Below are 16,525 nucleotides of genomic sequence, written 5' to 3' on the forward strand. Positions count from 1 at the left end.
TTTTCAAATATTATTCTTTGACCGTTTGAAGAAATGTTAAATCCTTATTGTTTTTGTCCCTCTGGATTTTTATTAAATGCTCCTTAAACTTGGAAGGTTTCATTGATTCATTTGACAAAGTTTTATTACATAGAAGACATAGGTAAGTACTATTTCCTGATAATGAAATAAAGCCACATTTCAAATATTCAACACAGTTCATTAAATTCGCTAATTGTGTGTTCCGCTTGACCAATTAATATATTACACTTAATTAAGGTTTTTAGTTGAGATAAAAAAGTCAATGGCACGAGCGGGATTCGAACCCACGATCTTCGGCTAGATATGCCGCTGCTCTACCACCAACTTCCCCATCTCAACCCCACTTTTTAATTTTCCCTCCTTTTTGCCATTTTTCAAATGTCATGTAATCGGATTGGATTCTCGGCGACAAATGAAATGGCCACGGAGAGGTTTAGTGAAGTATACTTCATTTTAATTCATAAAAATTCACTAATTTCGTGGTCCGCTTGACCAATTAATATATTACACTTAATTAAGGTTTTTAGTTGAGATAAAAAAGTCAATGGCACGAGCGGGATTCGAACCCACGATCTTCGGCTAGATACGCCGCTGCTTGAGCTATCGTGACCTCGATCCACTTGGACACCAACTTCCCCATCTCAACCACACCTTTTAATTTTCCCACCTTTTTGCCATTTTTCAAATTAGTGAATTTAATGAATTAAAATGAAGTATACTTCACTAAAGCTCTCCGTGGCCATTTCATTTGTCGCTGAGAATCCAATCTGATTACACAACATTTGAAAAATGGCAAAAAGGAGGGAAAATTAAAAGGTGGGGTTGAGATGGGGAAGTTGGTGTCCGAGTGGATCGAGGTCATGATAGCTCAAGTGGTAGAGCAGCGGCGTATCTAGCTGAAGATCATGGGTTCGAATCCCGCTCGAGCCATTGACTTTTTATCTCAACTAAAAACATTAATTAAGTGTAATTCAACACAGTATTGTAAGCATTTTTTCTTCGGCTCACTCGTACTTTTATCTGTTAAAAATGGCACAAATGATATAAGAAAATGTGTGTATGAAATGTTTTATTTGAAACAAACCACTGTTACTGTAACAAACAATACTGTTACTGCGTAATACAGAAAACAAACACTTTCAGTGAGTTCAAATACTTCGATTGAATCTAAAATTTCTAGCATTGCATAAATTTTTTTTCACATCCTAAATGTATTTGTAAAATTTAAACAATGTTTATAAATCTCGGGCCCTGAAGATGATCTCAATAAAGATTGAAATGTTGGCACGATAAAGATACTGTTTTTCTAAAACCTACGTCACACCAGACCACATCTCATGATGTCCAAAGAATCGTTTTTCTCATTCGTTAGCAATACGGTTACAGTTACAAGTTACGGCAGTTACTTAGTCGTACTAGTTACTGCTTATCTTATCAGTTCTCTTACTCATTACCGAGTATTATACAATACTGCTAATTTCCATAATAATAAAAATGGATCACAATTTTATTATTTTTTATTAAGCCTTGCACGGACCCCCTTGACGTTGTCCAGGGCCCCCCAAATCAATTTTGATTTTTCACGGACTCCCTGAATGATACCGGGGACCCCTGGGGGTCCATAGGGACCACTTTGGGAACCACTGTACTCTATTTGTACTTTTTGGTCATATGAATTTTTTTTTCTTGAAAATAAAAATAATCCCTGTCACAGGGTTCTAAGTCCAACTATTTATACTCCCCCTACCCAATAATTTTCATATAAAATTCATGACCCAGAACATGACTGATAATCGGACATCCTAATGACTGCACCGTAGTCCACCTTTTTTTTTTTTTGCATGCCACAAAGTGATGCAATATGTCGTCTGTACCGAGAGGACTTTTCTTCCTTTTTCTTTTTTGAAATTATAGACCTGGAATTGAACTCAGTACAATGTACATCACATAATACCTGCCTTGAGATTATCTCTCAATGTGAAAAGAATAAATAAAATTACTTGTTTTAATATAGTTTATTTTATTTTTTTTTAATTTTAAATAATCGAATATAGTTATGAACACAAAACACATCTTAGTACCAGTCTGAGCAATGCAATTCTACAGATTTCATGTACACTCAATTGAACAAAACACACCACATTTGTAACTCTATTAATTTACATATCTACATGCACAGAATTTTATTATTTGTCTTTTATCTAACCGATTAGTTAGTTATTTATAAACATTTACACTAACCCGATGCTTATCACCTTCCAAAATATTTAAAAAAAATTGACATTCCAACAATAAAAGTCTAAGATTCTCCGTATACAACATAGGCATTTCCTTGATTGTAATTCGTATACATCAATGTGTCAAAAAACACAGAAAAAGCTTTCAATTTATTATTTCAAAGTTGTCAGAATTTATACAATTTTATATTGGTTTTGAATATTTGGTGTCATTTTTAAAAAATTGTTTAGGAAAAACAACATAGGCCTTGCATATTCACTTTTCGAGGAACTATTTACTTATTTAAAATGATTTTAGGCCAATTTAATCAATCGTTTAAGTGACTTTCTTCAGTAATACTTTGAATGAATCAAAATGAAGTCACTAAGCATAACATTTTTTCCCTTTTTAAAGGAACATTACAGTTTTTATTGACAAGCAATAACAAAAAACAATCTTGTATCAATTATATTAACCAATAACCATTTGCACAACTCATTGATAAATCAAAATGTTAAGATAAAATCATATGTGTGACTAATTGTTTCGACATTGTCATTTATCTCAATTTAGTTAAAATGAAAAAAAAATTGAAGTTTTAATAGCACAATGTCAAACAGTAACAACATTTTTATCATTAAGCATATAATAAATTATTTTATAAAGTTTTATTAGTTAATGCAAAGAATATCCTTAATTCTTGAGTACAATAAATAACACCTAAAATATAACAGAAATGGTTAGATAACCAACTGGGAGTGTCAGTAAGCTGAGGTACACACTATTTTTGGTAACAACTATTTTTTTCTTTTTTTCAGTTGTAATCTAACATTAAACTAAAACGAATCACAGTCCACAACATGTTCGTTAAAGTTTTTTTAATTTTTGGTTGCTAAATACATTTTAGCCACGAATAAACCTATTTACCTTTATATACAGCCAATTTTTGTAAACAAATTGGGATTGGGACAGATCATGAAATGGGGATATGTAGGCAAGGACCTAAAATGTAGGCCTTCAAAAAAATAAAATAAAATAAATAAAAAATAAATTAATTAATTAAAATAAAATCATAAAGGGATTTTCAGTGCAGCCAGCTTGAGCCATCTACTCCCTGATTTTCCCTAATGTTGATGAATAGGCTACAGTTGGCTCCAGGAGAAAGAATGCCGGGATCCTTCCTCGCACACTGATCTGCAGAAATTGTAATTGTTCGTTTTAAGACCTTGTTTCTCACTTGCGATGGTCCCAACCACCCGAGTTGTAAAACCAAGAACTGTCTTCTCTTTTACCCCAAGTGCTATCCATACTGTTTTCCTATAAATAATAAGTTGATTTATGAATAAAGTTACTTATAGAATCTGAAAATTCTCTCTAAATCTAATTCTAAATAAATGAATATGTTAATATTTCTATTAAATTTGAAATGGGAGTTAAAAGTACTTACGGCAGGAGGCGGTGGAGGAGGAGGTAGGTAGTCCATATTAGAATAGTAAGAAGAATAATTGTGGGAATAACTGCTGCCGTAGCTTGAAGCGGCACTCGATAGGGTACCGCTGCCCAGTCTGCTACTCTGGTCATTAGAATCGAGAACCGCTGGGCTCCATATGGAAGAATTGCACCCTAACCAGAATCGGTAACATTACTGTGTCGATCGATTATAATTTACTCCTGGGCGTACCTGTGGTGTATGAAGTTTGATTCAACTTTGGATATGTGGTGGGCGATTCCCTTGTGGCGTTGTTGACGAGAGGTTTAGGAGTACTGCTCCCTGTCGTTTTGCTCTTCAAAGACCCTCTTCCTGTCATTGCCTGCTTCTCTCCTCCTGATTGAGCCTGTTGTTGCTTCACCTGCTGTCTACATTTTGCTCTTCTATTTTTAAACCAAACCTTAAACATAAATTTAGTTTATTAAGATAACAATTATTACAATAGGAAACTAAAACTTTGTTTTCTTTTGACAATTGAGCTATACTATGATTTTAGTTACCACATTTTTTGTAAAACAAGTTTGATTCTATACATTTTGGTATGTCATTAGTCATGGAATACCTGAATTGTGCATAATTATATAGTTATACTATTTTTTCATATTCAATTTCAATCAAAGTTTAGACAGCCAATAGGAAAACAAACCGTACTGAACAAATAAAGAGACTAGCTGTACAGATCAACATTTCATCTATGATCCAACAACATAGTATTGTGGCAATAAATGGATCAACATTTATTGTTTTAGAGTTGATGAAAGGGTTTTGGTCAGCGAGTCGGTGAACTCATTGAAGCAGCAGAAAGTCACATGCTGGGCATGTCACCATTTGCCAGTTTTTGTGCATTGTGCCATCTTCAATGACCCTATGCTGCTTCTACCTGATTTATAGTTTTATTGTGTCCATATTTTAGTATTTTGAGTGCCCATTGTGAGTATTTCACTCAAACTTGTTTTAGCTTCACACCATCATCAGTGACCAACTTTTATATAAGTTAAAAAAAATTGTCCAGAAATGAATAGTTTTACCAAATAACTTGCCCACTATCACAGGAACTACAGAATGTCAAGTTTCATTTTAATTAATATTATATATTAAATTATAATATTTTATACTACTCATTAGAAATACTTATATTACAAAAAAAAAAAAAATTATGAACATCAAGATAATACAAATATTAAAGAGAAAATAAGATATTTGTCAATGAACCATGATTAAAAGAATGTGGCAGTGTCGGTGGGCTGGATTGGCAGAAAACTTGCATATCACCAGCACTGTTGATAGGTAGCCCTTGGACCTGACTGATAAAAAAAGGTTTATCTTCACATGATAAGAATAGGCCATGTGAAGTTGAGTCACAAAAAATTAATTTTGGGTACAATTCCTTGGCTCCATATAGAGAGCTTAGGAATGCCACCTGATGAGAGGATTGTGACTTGAGCATGGCAGTGAGTATCTGCTGTTCCAATCTTGGAGGAAACAAGGTTGATTTATTGTATATGATAATGATAGTTTTGGATCCCTAGCTTGTATTGAGAGTGAATGTATCAACTGGCATGAATGTGTAGGGCGAGAGGGCTGATGGCAAAATATCGAGTACCCCATCTTGCCTCTGATTTAGATTAGTTATATAATAGGGGTAAAGGATGATTGAGGAAACCACCCAGCCCAACCTCAGAGGCTGGATGGATAAAATTGAGATCTGCCCTGGATTCCCAACACCCGAGATGGATGATTCTTGAGACCTGCCAGTAATTCATTGTAAGGTACAAAAGCTGGAATTGCCAGTCGTTGCGATAAGTATTAGGTTATTGACTTCAGCTGCTACATTTTCATTCCCTAGCTTTTTCTGTATGCTAGGTTAATTCTCCATTGAGCAGTTACGTTGCATTTGAAGATGATATGGGTAGCTGTTTCTTCCTCCTCATTATGTAATCTTCAAATGGGATCATCAGTACATATGCCCATTATGTAGATGTTTTCCCAGATGCCAGTCACTGGCTAATATTCCTATCACCCCTCTGAGTTTGGCCCTCTCCAACTGCAGCAGTGAGTTTGCCAATCTAGGTGAGAGTTGTTTTAGCATAAGTTTACTGTGCCTATAGCGCCGCTAGAGTTTGTCCAATTCTCCTTTTGTTTTATTTGGATCCATTCTGGAGGATTCTGTATTTGTTTTTGTTATCCCAACAGCGCCTAGGTATGGTCTTGCAGATCCTCTGGCCAGTGTGTCTGCTTTTACGTTACCCAAAATTCCTTTGTGTCCTGGCACCCAAGATACCATCAGGTTATTGTGTTTCCGCAGGTTTGGGAGATTTTGGATGCATTCACTGACTAGTTTCGATGTGATTTTTTTACACGCTAATCCTGCTTGGCTATCCGGTCTTATGCGGATTTTTTTGCCAGGCATGTATTTCTGCTTGAAAGACCGAAGTGTACTTCCCTCATGAATTTGATTGTTCATATCTTGGGCTTGTACAAAAAACACCCGATCCTGTTCCTTCGTTTGTGCGGGTTTGAGCTTATATACATCAGTAATAAGATTTTTGTTGTTATTTAGCTTAAACTTTTCAGATTTGAAGGAGATCAGATGTGGGATGTAAAACATGTCATACATTTAAATAATCTTTAATAATAGTTGCTATTCTATCCACGAAAAAAGCGAAAATTCCATTTGGAACAAAATCCAGATATTTTATGTCAATTGTACTGTTATTTAATTGATGAATGAATTTTTGAAGTCAACATCATTGACCATTTATAATTATTATTAAAATTATCCTATAATGGTAATTGCTACCCGTTTTGAGGATGACATTGTACAACCCTTTTTCCCCACAATAATTATAACGTTTCCTTAAAAAATCTGAAAAATCTCTTCTTGAATGGGTTTGGGTTTTATTGAATAATAAATTTCAATTAAATCAGTTGTCAACGCTTTTGTTCACGTCGATCATCTGGCAGAATTCGGTCCCCTTCCGTCATAATGGCATGATCGATAGAGGCCGCCTTTCGCCAATCATCGCCGGTTTATGTATAATTTAAAGTAAATCATGTTATTGATGACGGAGGGGGGCGGCATATGGCCCGGGTTCCCACATACCCTCCGAAGAAGAAGGGTGAGCATTTCGATTTATAAAAGAGAAATAAGCAGTTTAGTTCCGCCTGACTGTCCGAAACCCCATGAATAGAATTTACCTTAAATATTATATAAATGCTTCTCGTTAAATCGTAATCGAGCGACGTCCCTCATATAAAAAATGTACACCCGATGAACATGGAATACCTAAATTATCTAATTTATAAATTTGTGTTTAAAATTCGTAATAGCTTATAATAGGCCAAATCATTTTCTAACAAATTTAGTTTAATGCAAGATCTCAAGAACTGAACCGTACGCATACTAGATTACTACTGACGTTTTGTACATAAAGTCAGTTTTAATAAATATTAATAAAAAGTACAACCGAATAAGTCATCTTTTGAACATAATTTGATTTGGCGACGATGACGGTCGCAGACCTTCATAGTAAAAAGGCTGGACACTGTTAGGGATGTATGAAGGGCGAGTCTAGCCGTTGACTACTCCCATTTGTTCGACTTTTGCCTACGTCAAACGGGACGATACGCTTTGGAGTTTTTTCTATCCAATTTGATCAAAGCGGGATATTTTTTCTTTAAAAATTATATTGCCCCCACAATCCAAGACCTCGTAACTTTACTCCACAGAAAACGCCCAAACAATGAAGATGGTGAAATGCCAAACGCGCCTGACTGACAAAAATAAGCGAGGATAGGCGGACCAAGATGATAGGTGAATATCTAACTATAGGTTCACTCCGCAGACCAAAGGAGGAAATCTCACAAAATGGTTATAATGGAGTGAGTATATCAATTCGATATTTGAAAAGGATAGTTACGCTTATCCTGAATAGTACTAACCACATAAACTGTTAAACGTTAGTATTCTTCGTGGTGCCTTGTAGGGAATGTCATGCCGAAACTGACGCTGATGCCAATGAGCGTTGCTTACTTTTAATAAAAAAAATCGCTTGTTTTCATTTTTACTGATTATTTTCCGAAAGCCTACTATTTTTGATTTTGCAGCAATTTCGGACAGACACTTTGCCCAGGACTTTGACCAGACGTTGGGCAAATATTGTTTGTCTATGGCCGGCGCCACACTAGACTGAATGCGACGGAAGTTTTTGTGACGGAAATTTCGCGACGACAAAACCGCTCAACCCGAACAAGCCACATATACAGCGGGAATGAACGGAATGTCTTCAACGACTCTTTGGATTTGCCGTAGATAACGTGACCCAGTTGATCGTGTACGGTACAATGAAACAACTTTTCATTTTATGAATTTACAATGCAATGGAGAAGCAGAAGAGAAAGAGAAAAGACTGGATTCATCCATTGAATGTGAAAAGGGTAGCACTTGGTGAATTACACCGTCTGTATGAGGAACTTCGACGCTATCCTTTCAAGTTCTTCCAACACTATGGCTATAGAACTTCCACAATAAATTGGCTCAAGTTCATCCTAGATCAGCTTCACTTGCAGTTTGCGTGTGACTGCCTACCTCTTCCGTTCTAGGCTTGTCCGTCGTCAGTGTGGCGCACCCCATCTATTTTGCACTGTTTTGATCTGGTTAGAAGGAACACAGCGGTACATTCCGTCGACGGAAGCTGGTGCACCAACGGACCTCGACGGAGCCATTAAGACGGAAATTTCCGTTCAGCTGTCGCTGGCTATGTTTTGAATGTAAACTTGTGCAGCGGAAATTTCCGTCTAGAGTGGAGCCGGCCTAGGATGTAAGTATTTGGTAGGATTTTAAGATTCAATTGTGCTTTTAATCCGCGAAGGATAACGTAAGAAAATTTTTGTCACTTTGGAGAAATCTGCACCAAATCGAGTATCTGCTAGTCCGGACCTCGCTCCTTCAGAGTTAAGCCAACTTTAAGAAATCGAGCAACTATCCCTCTTCATTATTCGAGGCTTCTGATTTCAAATTTGGGGACTATTGCAATTTATATCTAAAACAACTCGCTCTGCAGAGAAACAAATTTTGTCCTTTTACATTTAGAACTTCATGTTTAACTTTTGGGTGGATTTCAAAGGATAAAGTTATATACGTATATAGTTAGTTATATAGTTATATACGTAAATCAATTAGTTTTTTGTAAGAAATTTTTTAATAAAAATATATATTTCTATAACAATTAATTTAAATATAATATTTACTAATAACATTTCATAATTTTATTGTAATATTCTTACTCCACCTTTATTTTCCTCCCATTCGATTTTGCAATACTTAACTTTTCACATTTTTTTAACATTTACGTTTTTGACATTTCCCTGGCTGGTCTAATTATCTGAGAAGCCGTGTAGCTTAATATTAAACAATAAATTTTCAATAACGCGATATCTGATGACACCGGCGAATTATTGTGAGACGAGACAAGTGAAAAGGAGGGCATAGTTCTCAGACAAGAAGTCTAGATTGTAAGGGAAGCCTTGCCTTCTGAAAGGCTTCCCTCACTTGTATTACTTCGTGAAACAGACACTGACTATTATTGACATTTCGAGGGGACAAAGTTAAAAAAATATGCTTTGTTTTTCCCCTTTTCGCTTTGTTCAGTATGACAATAACCTACGCATTCGTAGTTTTTCAGTGTACCAATTTGTGAACATTATCGTGATTAGATGTAACAGTGTAGTTTTATAGTTTTTTAAATTTTATTTTATCCATAAATTTTGGAATTGGAACCAGATGAAAGGCGATATAAGCAATAATAATTGGTTAATATTTTTTTATACAATTAATAATTAAATAATTGAAAAGTTTACTAATTTTGTACTCTCGTACAAGCTCGTATGAGCCAAGAAAAAGTATACATATTTATTTATTTTATAAATCATTGCCGGAAAGTTTTTTATTTATACATTTTACAAAAATACATTTAAACACAAAAGTATTTGAATTGTACTTTCGATTTTCATTTAAAGGTTATTTTTATCTTTTAGTAACTAAGAAAGGTAAGATGTAATAAAGGGAAGAATGTAGTTTAGTTATGAATCATATTGGGTTGCTTCACATGAAATGTCTGATTTTATAGTTTCAGAAATTCAGATTTTCCACTTGTTTACATTTATAATTAAGCAGTTATTTATCTTCCACTTTTGTTTATAATAATGACCTCCCCAATCCATTACACACTGTTTAGTATACCTCCAAATATGAACACGGAAACACGCGATTTTCGTGTAATATTCCTTTACGAATTTAACGTACGGTAGCTGAGCTTGCAAGAAATATCAGTAAGGCTGGGGAAGGGAGTGTAAATGAACGGACCATTGCCGTTGGTATGCTGTTTTCGGGAGGGAATACCAAAGTGGAAAACGAACCTCACGGAAGACGTCCAACTTTAATTGAAAACGATGTCCTTAAGCTTCATGTGGAAGAAAACCACTATCAAACTCAATCAAGAGGACTCGTAGCACAATTAAATGCATGTGCAGCTACCGTGTCAAGAAAAGGAACAGATGTTCCCATCTTTGGGGATGTTGAGACCCATGAGGATCTTTAACGCCCGGACTTATTCCCGAGGGGACTTCTCAGACGCCCAGTATTCTCAAAGATAACACCAGGAAGATTTTACATGCTTGTACTTGTGACATTTTTTGAGTAGCGCGAGGTGGAGCAATGTTACCCAAGTTCAGAAGTCCACATCCATACATGTGCCTTGTAAAAGGCAGTTTTGGAGTTTCTGGCACAGCATTTCAGCCGTGCCTTTCACCACCCCCGGAGAGATAGAGAAGGCACTCTATCTCCGGCTCCGGATCGCCGGTACACTCCAGCTAATGTACAATTTGTTATCAAACCACGACCACCACGAGTCCAACCTCAATTAATAGTGTCTTGGATACTCTATCCCCGTGGTTCAGTATTATTTTTAAAGTGGGACTGATCGCCTGAACCGGGAGTTAATACAATAATACCCCCTACTGATGCACCCGTTGCCTGAGGGGTGCGAGTTCAGTAACCCAGGAAGTCTCTGCAAAGGAGAGGGAGGTAAGGAAAAGGAAAGGGTAAGGAAGGATAGGGAAGATAAGGGGAAAATTTTACCTCCCTCATTGGTTACACCTAACACCGGAGCTGATGGTAGGGCTTGCCTAGGCCCATAGGGACGGTTACCCTATGGGATGCAAGGAAAGGAACATAGGAAAAGTCAAAAAGCTAGATTTACGGGTGAGCTCACTGAGCGAAAGCAGTTAGAGCGCCTTGAGACGTTTCGTTGCTCGCCAGGCAAAAAACCGAGCCTTTTCTTAAAAGAAGAAGAATGTTTTTTGTATGTTGTTCATCACTTGCGAAGAAAAATGGATTGCACATGACAATTAGCAGTGGTTAAACATCGACGAAAGACCAGGACATATACCACAATTTGCACCCAACAAAAAATTGATGGTGACCGTATGGTGGTTCATGGCTGGAATTAATCACTACCACTTTTTGTCTAGAGGTGACACCATTACCTCTACATCGTACTGCACATAAATTGACGCGCATAAACTAACCGCCTTCATGGTAAATCCAAAAGGTCCTATACTCCTCCACGACAACACCAGGCATCATTTTCAAAAAATACTGTAAGCAAATTGAAAGAGCTTGGCTACGAAGTTCTTCAGCATCCACCTTATTCCCCAGACTTGTCTCCAACAGATTTTCACCTGTTTAGGAATTTAGACAACTTCGTCAAAGGAAAAATATTTGAAAATGATGTTCAAATCCGAAAATCGTTTTCAGATTTTGTTTAATTTCAATGCTCAGAAATCTTCATTTCGGGAATAAAAAAGTTGGTCGCGCGCTGGGAAAAATGTGTAGAAATTGAAGTAAATACTTCGAATAAAATGATTTTGTTTTTATATAGTAATTGTACTAAAAAAACCTTTACCTTGGAAACGGACATTTCGTGTGAAACAACCCAATATTATTTAGAAAAATAACACAAATTAATCTATTTATTTATGACATAATTTTAATATGAGTATAATTAAATTATTAATTGAATTGACGTTAACAACATTTCGTTTGAATATGACCGCGGTTTTTTAATTATTATTGTTCATTAACCATGTTGATTGATTATTGTCTCATCAGAATCCTCCACTCTCATCACACAGGACGGTTTTGGTCGTCCTGAACTAGAAAAACATCCGCAGGTGTTTTTTCACAACTGGGGACAATTAATGACCTACGTCATTGAAATTTCAGCGAGATTGGATTTGCATTCCGCTCTCCCTGGGGTTGTTAACAAGACAAACAAAGAGGGTGCGAAAGGGAGGCGGAGCGGAGATAATCGTAGGGGATGCCCCTAAAACCAAACTACGCCCACCCTGCCAAGAAATCTAATAGAAGGCTAACAAGCATTGAGTGCCGATTTCCCCGTCTGCTGAACACCCCTGCGGCCGCCCTTTAGGGTACAAATGACTCGATCATTGAAAGAATCAATTCTCAACCCCAACTTTTCACAACACACTTATTAAATGGGAGATGTTTAACTTTTTTTTAAATAGATTTAGTCGATCAAAGTGCAAATACCATCACAATTACGAGACCTTAAATTTATTTACAAAATTCCAGATCTTTTAATTGGATGCTTGTACATTAACAGGCAAAAAATTCCACCCAATTAATTTTTTTTTTCATTTTCTCGATAAAAGAAAATTCTGCCCTTAATTTGTCTCATTGTTTTTACTAATACATATTTGTTTATGCTATGTTTTAGGGAATATCAATTAGAGGTAAACACACTTAATTCTTAAAAAGAATAAAGGTTTTTTCAGTTTACTTTTTACGGAATTTAAAATGTTTTTGCAGTCTCATTTGAATTCTGAAGCAATAAACTCGTTAGTTTTCATCTTTGTTTTCTTGATTTCAATTTTTAAACTTAAAAATGTACTTATTAATGAGGATGTTGCGCGTGGTGTGGCACTTATTGATGATGGACGTACCATCAGATAGGCGACTATTGCCATCGGAGTTCCCTACGAAACCCTGCGAGACGACAGACTAACTACCAAACAAGGCCCGGCTCTGGACGCCCTAGGCTAATAGAACCACAGGATGACCGTTTTTTGACTTTGAGAATTTTACGAATCTGGCATCTTACTGTTGTTCAAGCTCGAGGTGTCTAAATTTCTGAACGCACTGCTCGTCGAAGATTAAATCAATATGGACTGATGACTTTTCGACCTGTAAGTGGACCAGAATTGACCAGAACATAGTTGCATGGTTCGTATTTGCTCGAGAACACAGCCATTGGTCTTTGGACGATTGGTCTGCTGTACTTTTACAGATGATTGTAGATTTGCTCTACGAGTTCCAGACGGGCGTGAAAGAGTGTAGTCGAGGCGAAATGAAAGTTACCATGCTTGTAATTTTACCCAGAGCCAACCTTTTCAACATAGCTCAGTGATGGTGTGGGCCGGAATTTCAATGGAGAGTTGGTTGTTTTTGACGGCCACTCGCTTATGTGGATGAAATTTTGGACGTCATGCGTTGCCTATCCTCGATGAAATCTCCATGACATCAGGATCTTAACCTGGCCAGCCCGTTCTCCAGTCTTGGACCCCATCGGACATTTATAGGATAACTTCAAAAGAAGAACAAGTCCATCACTTCCTGATACAGTCCACGATCTTGAAAGGACTCTTCTTGAGGAATGGGCTAACCTCCCGCAGAGAGACATTTCCAGACTGGAAGAACGTATGTCGAGGCGTCTTCGAGTTGTAATTAAGGCAAGAAAGTAGTCGTTGGCCGCAACGGTTTTAGGGTTGACACGGCGCTCATCAATGTAACGTAAAGGTCCCGGGTTCGAATCCAGCGGCCCTGCATTCGAACCCGATATACTTACGAATGGGCTTTTTTTCAAAACCGGGACCCCGAGGGTTGATATAACCTCTGCTGTTGCGAACCCTCGAAAAAAAAAAGGCAAGAGGAGGTACACGATATTGAAATGTTAATTAAAAATCTAATTAAACCAAATTTTATCTGTCCGTCTTTTTTTTTCGTTTTCATTTTGCTTAGCAATTTACCTTTTTTTAAAACTTTTTTTTAGACAAAACCAATTATTTAACGTTAAAAAACGAGAAACTTTGATTAATATATAAAACTATGTATATACAAATCAAGTTGTATTACACGTAGGGGGAGTAATTTGTTCAGCAGTTTGATCGTCCAGGTCCGCGTTTCCTTGCTGTTTATATATATATANATATATATATACAAAATCAATGGTCTTTATCTGTTTGGGCTCTCATGTTTGAAGATACACCCAAGAGAAATGGAAAATCTCTGTTAACTGATTTTTTTTTGTATTTTTAATGATCTTACTTACTCCATGTAAAAGGATTTTGAAAAACTTCATCACAAAGGTTGTTCACTAAAGTTTACAGCAGAAAAAAAGACTTTTGATGGCGGAGCTCCAGTCAAATAATTAATAAACCGGGCGAAATGAAAAAACCCCGAGTAAATCCGTAATTAATGACGTAGGAAGAAGGAGCCACCTTGAATGGCAGGAGATGAGTAATGACCCAGTATGGAGAAGGCAGGAGAAAAGTTTTTTTTCCACGGGGGTGGGGCAACTCGTGTAATTTGTAATTGGGGTAGAAGGCCGGGGGCCGGGGGCAGGTAAGGAAGGCAGCGTAGAAGCCGTGGACCCGCATAAGGCCCTGCTCATTACCGCACAATGCTGCCCTCCTATATAACGAAGGCACGTTTCAACCACCCTCGGCGACATAAATTAGAATCTGTTACCTTTGCCCATGAGACGATGGAGCGTTCTGCCATTTGACTCGTGTAATTGGAAATTTCACTCTTACGTTCAAAAGGCTTGCCTGGAAAAACGCACCATTTAAAAATCACCCAAAATAGTCATTTTTTGGGTAAAAATATCAATGGTTTGAGCAAACAATATTGTCCATTGTAATAATATTAAGCGTAGGCCTACGGCTGATGATGGCGTGAAGCAAAAACTTGTATGACCAGTAATGAACACAAAAAGAAAAATACAATCCAAATATATAAACGAAAAATCGCATTAAATACCAATACATATTTAAGAAAAAATAAGAAGAAAACAGGAATTCAATGTTTATTTAAATTAATCCATGTAAATTTAGCGGCCATAATGTAAGGTCTTGGTTGAGACGAAAAAGCTAGTGCCAAGAGTGGGATTCGAATCCAGGAACATATTGAGCGGAAGGTCGTGGGTTCGAATTCCGCTCGTGGCAATAGCTTTTACATCTCAACCAAGACCTTAGATAAAAAGAATATTTAATTCAAATTTATTTAAATGTACGAACATGTTAAATTACTACTTTGTCACTAATAGAGGAGAGAGAGAGAGAGAGAGAGAGAGAGAGAGAGAGAGAGAGAGAGAGAGAGAGAGAGAGAGAGAGAGAGAGAAATACAGAGATAGATCGGTAGATAGATAGAGATATAGATCGATAGATACATTGAAAGAGAGGGCGAGAAAGAGAGAGAGAAAGAAAGAAAGAAAGAAAGAAAGAAAGAAAAAGAGAGAGAGAGAGAGAGAGAGAGAGAGAGAGAGAGAGAGAGAGAAATGTTATTGTTAATTGAGATTTTTAACCATTAATGTTTTGTAAATGTTAAAACGTGTTTGACCGGAGAGAGCATGATAGTTGTTATTAATTAATCCTAGGGAGTTGTGAAAAGAAAGTTCATTTGTAAGTGCAAGTAAGGTTGAATAAATACTTTAACTACATAACAAGTTTTAATAAATTTTGAACTTAAATTTTTTTACAATTTGTAGCTATTGCAATTGATTTATTATTATCAGTTGAAAATATATGCTAATAATATTTTTGCTTGTTCGTTGTACCACTTTTGTAAATGAATGAAGATTTAGAAATAGTAATCAAAAATGGAACTCGCAACTCGCTTATATATACATCAGTATTCACTATTTCTAAACCAGTTCTTAATTTAATCATATTTTAACGAATGTGTCAGCAATACTTATTACTGATTTATGTAAGCTCAAATCGGCACATTCGTACACATTGTAAGAGTACAGAATTGAGTCTATCACTTCTCGCAGTCCATCGGCCATTTCATTTTCTGTAATTTACAATAAATCACCGACAGGCCTCGAGATCACCCACCTTGGGTGTTGGGACCTTGGTTCTTATCCAGCCACCGAGGTTGGGCTCACGGTGTTGTCATCAACTAGGTCAATTCAGCACCCATCGCATTCACATTCACGCCAATAAATATATTCTTTCTCAACACACGCTAGGGGTGAAAACTATATAACAACTTATTTAATATAACACTTCAGTTTCCTCCAAGAATCGAAACAACATAGATACGCGCTCCCGTGCTTAATTCTCGTATCGGGTGGCATTCCTCTTAATGAAGCTAAAGAGTTGCTCCCTTCAATTAGATGGTATACTTAGAGCAACCTTTTTCTACATGCTGGAAATGTGCGGGCTTTGGCTTAAAAGTAAGTGTGTGTCAACCTCGCAGGGCGTATCCTTAATCGGATGAGGATGACCCCTCGTCTACGAGTCAGATTCTTCGACAATGCTTTGGTTACTGGAGAGCTTCTCAACTGATCCTGCCCACTGACGCTGCCACTTTCTTTTAATATTTTTTTAAATGCGTTTTTAGCACCAGAGGGCCGAATCGCGGCGGTTAAGTTGGTAGGTTGGGACTTAGCGCCTCGTCCGCTTTTTGATTACCCTTCATGCTTAGGGGTCCGA

The 16,525-nt window shown here is 36.8% G+C and overlaps 1 protein-coding gene across 4 annotated transcripts in view; it reads right to left on the reverse strand.

Annotated features, from left to right (window-relative positions):
• Nucleotides 1-2,066: 2,066 nt before the first annotated feature.
• The window catches only part of LOC106672764 (homeobox protein OTX2-like), a 60,155-nt gene continuing 45,696 nt past the window's right edge, over nt 2,067-16,525 (reverse strand). For all 4 annotated transcript variants that reach the window (XM_024226482.1, XM_014404431.2, XM_024226481.1 and 1 more), the window contains 3 exons: nt 3,920-4,127; nt 3,686-3,861; nt 2,067-3,555 (listed from right to left, as the gene is read on the reverse strand). In XM_024226482.1, the coding sequence (XP_024082250.1) occupies nt 3,472-3,555; nt 3,686-3,861; nt 3,920-4,127 (468 nt within the window). In that variant the 3' untranslated portion in view covers nt 2,067-3,471. The remainder of the gene's footprint in view (nt 3,556-3,685; nt 3,862-3,919; nt 4,128-16,525) is intronic.

The sequence above is a fragment of the Cimex lectularius genome, unplaced genomic scaffold (genome assembly GCF_000648675.2).
Source record: "Cimex lectularius strain Harlan isolate CLEC.00 unplaced genomic scaffold, Clec_2.1 scaffold143, whole genome shotgun sequence".
In the NCBI taxonomy this organism is placed as follows: domain Eukaryota; kingdom Metazoa; phylum Arthropoda; class Insecta; order Hemiptera; family Cimicidae; genus Cimex; species Cimex lectularius.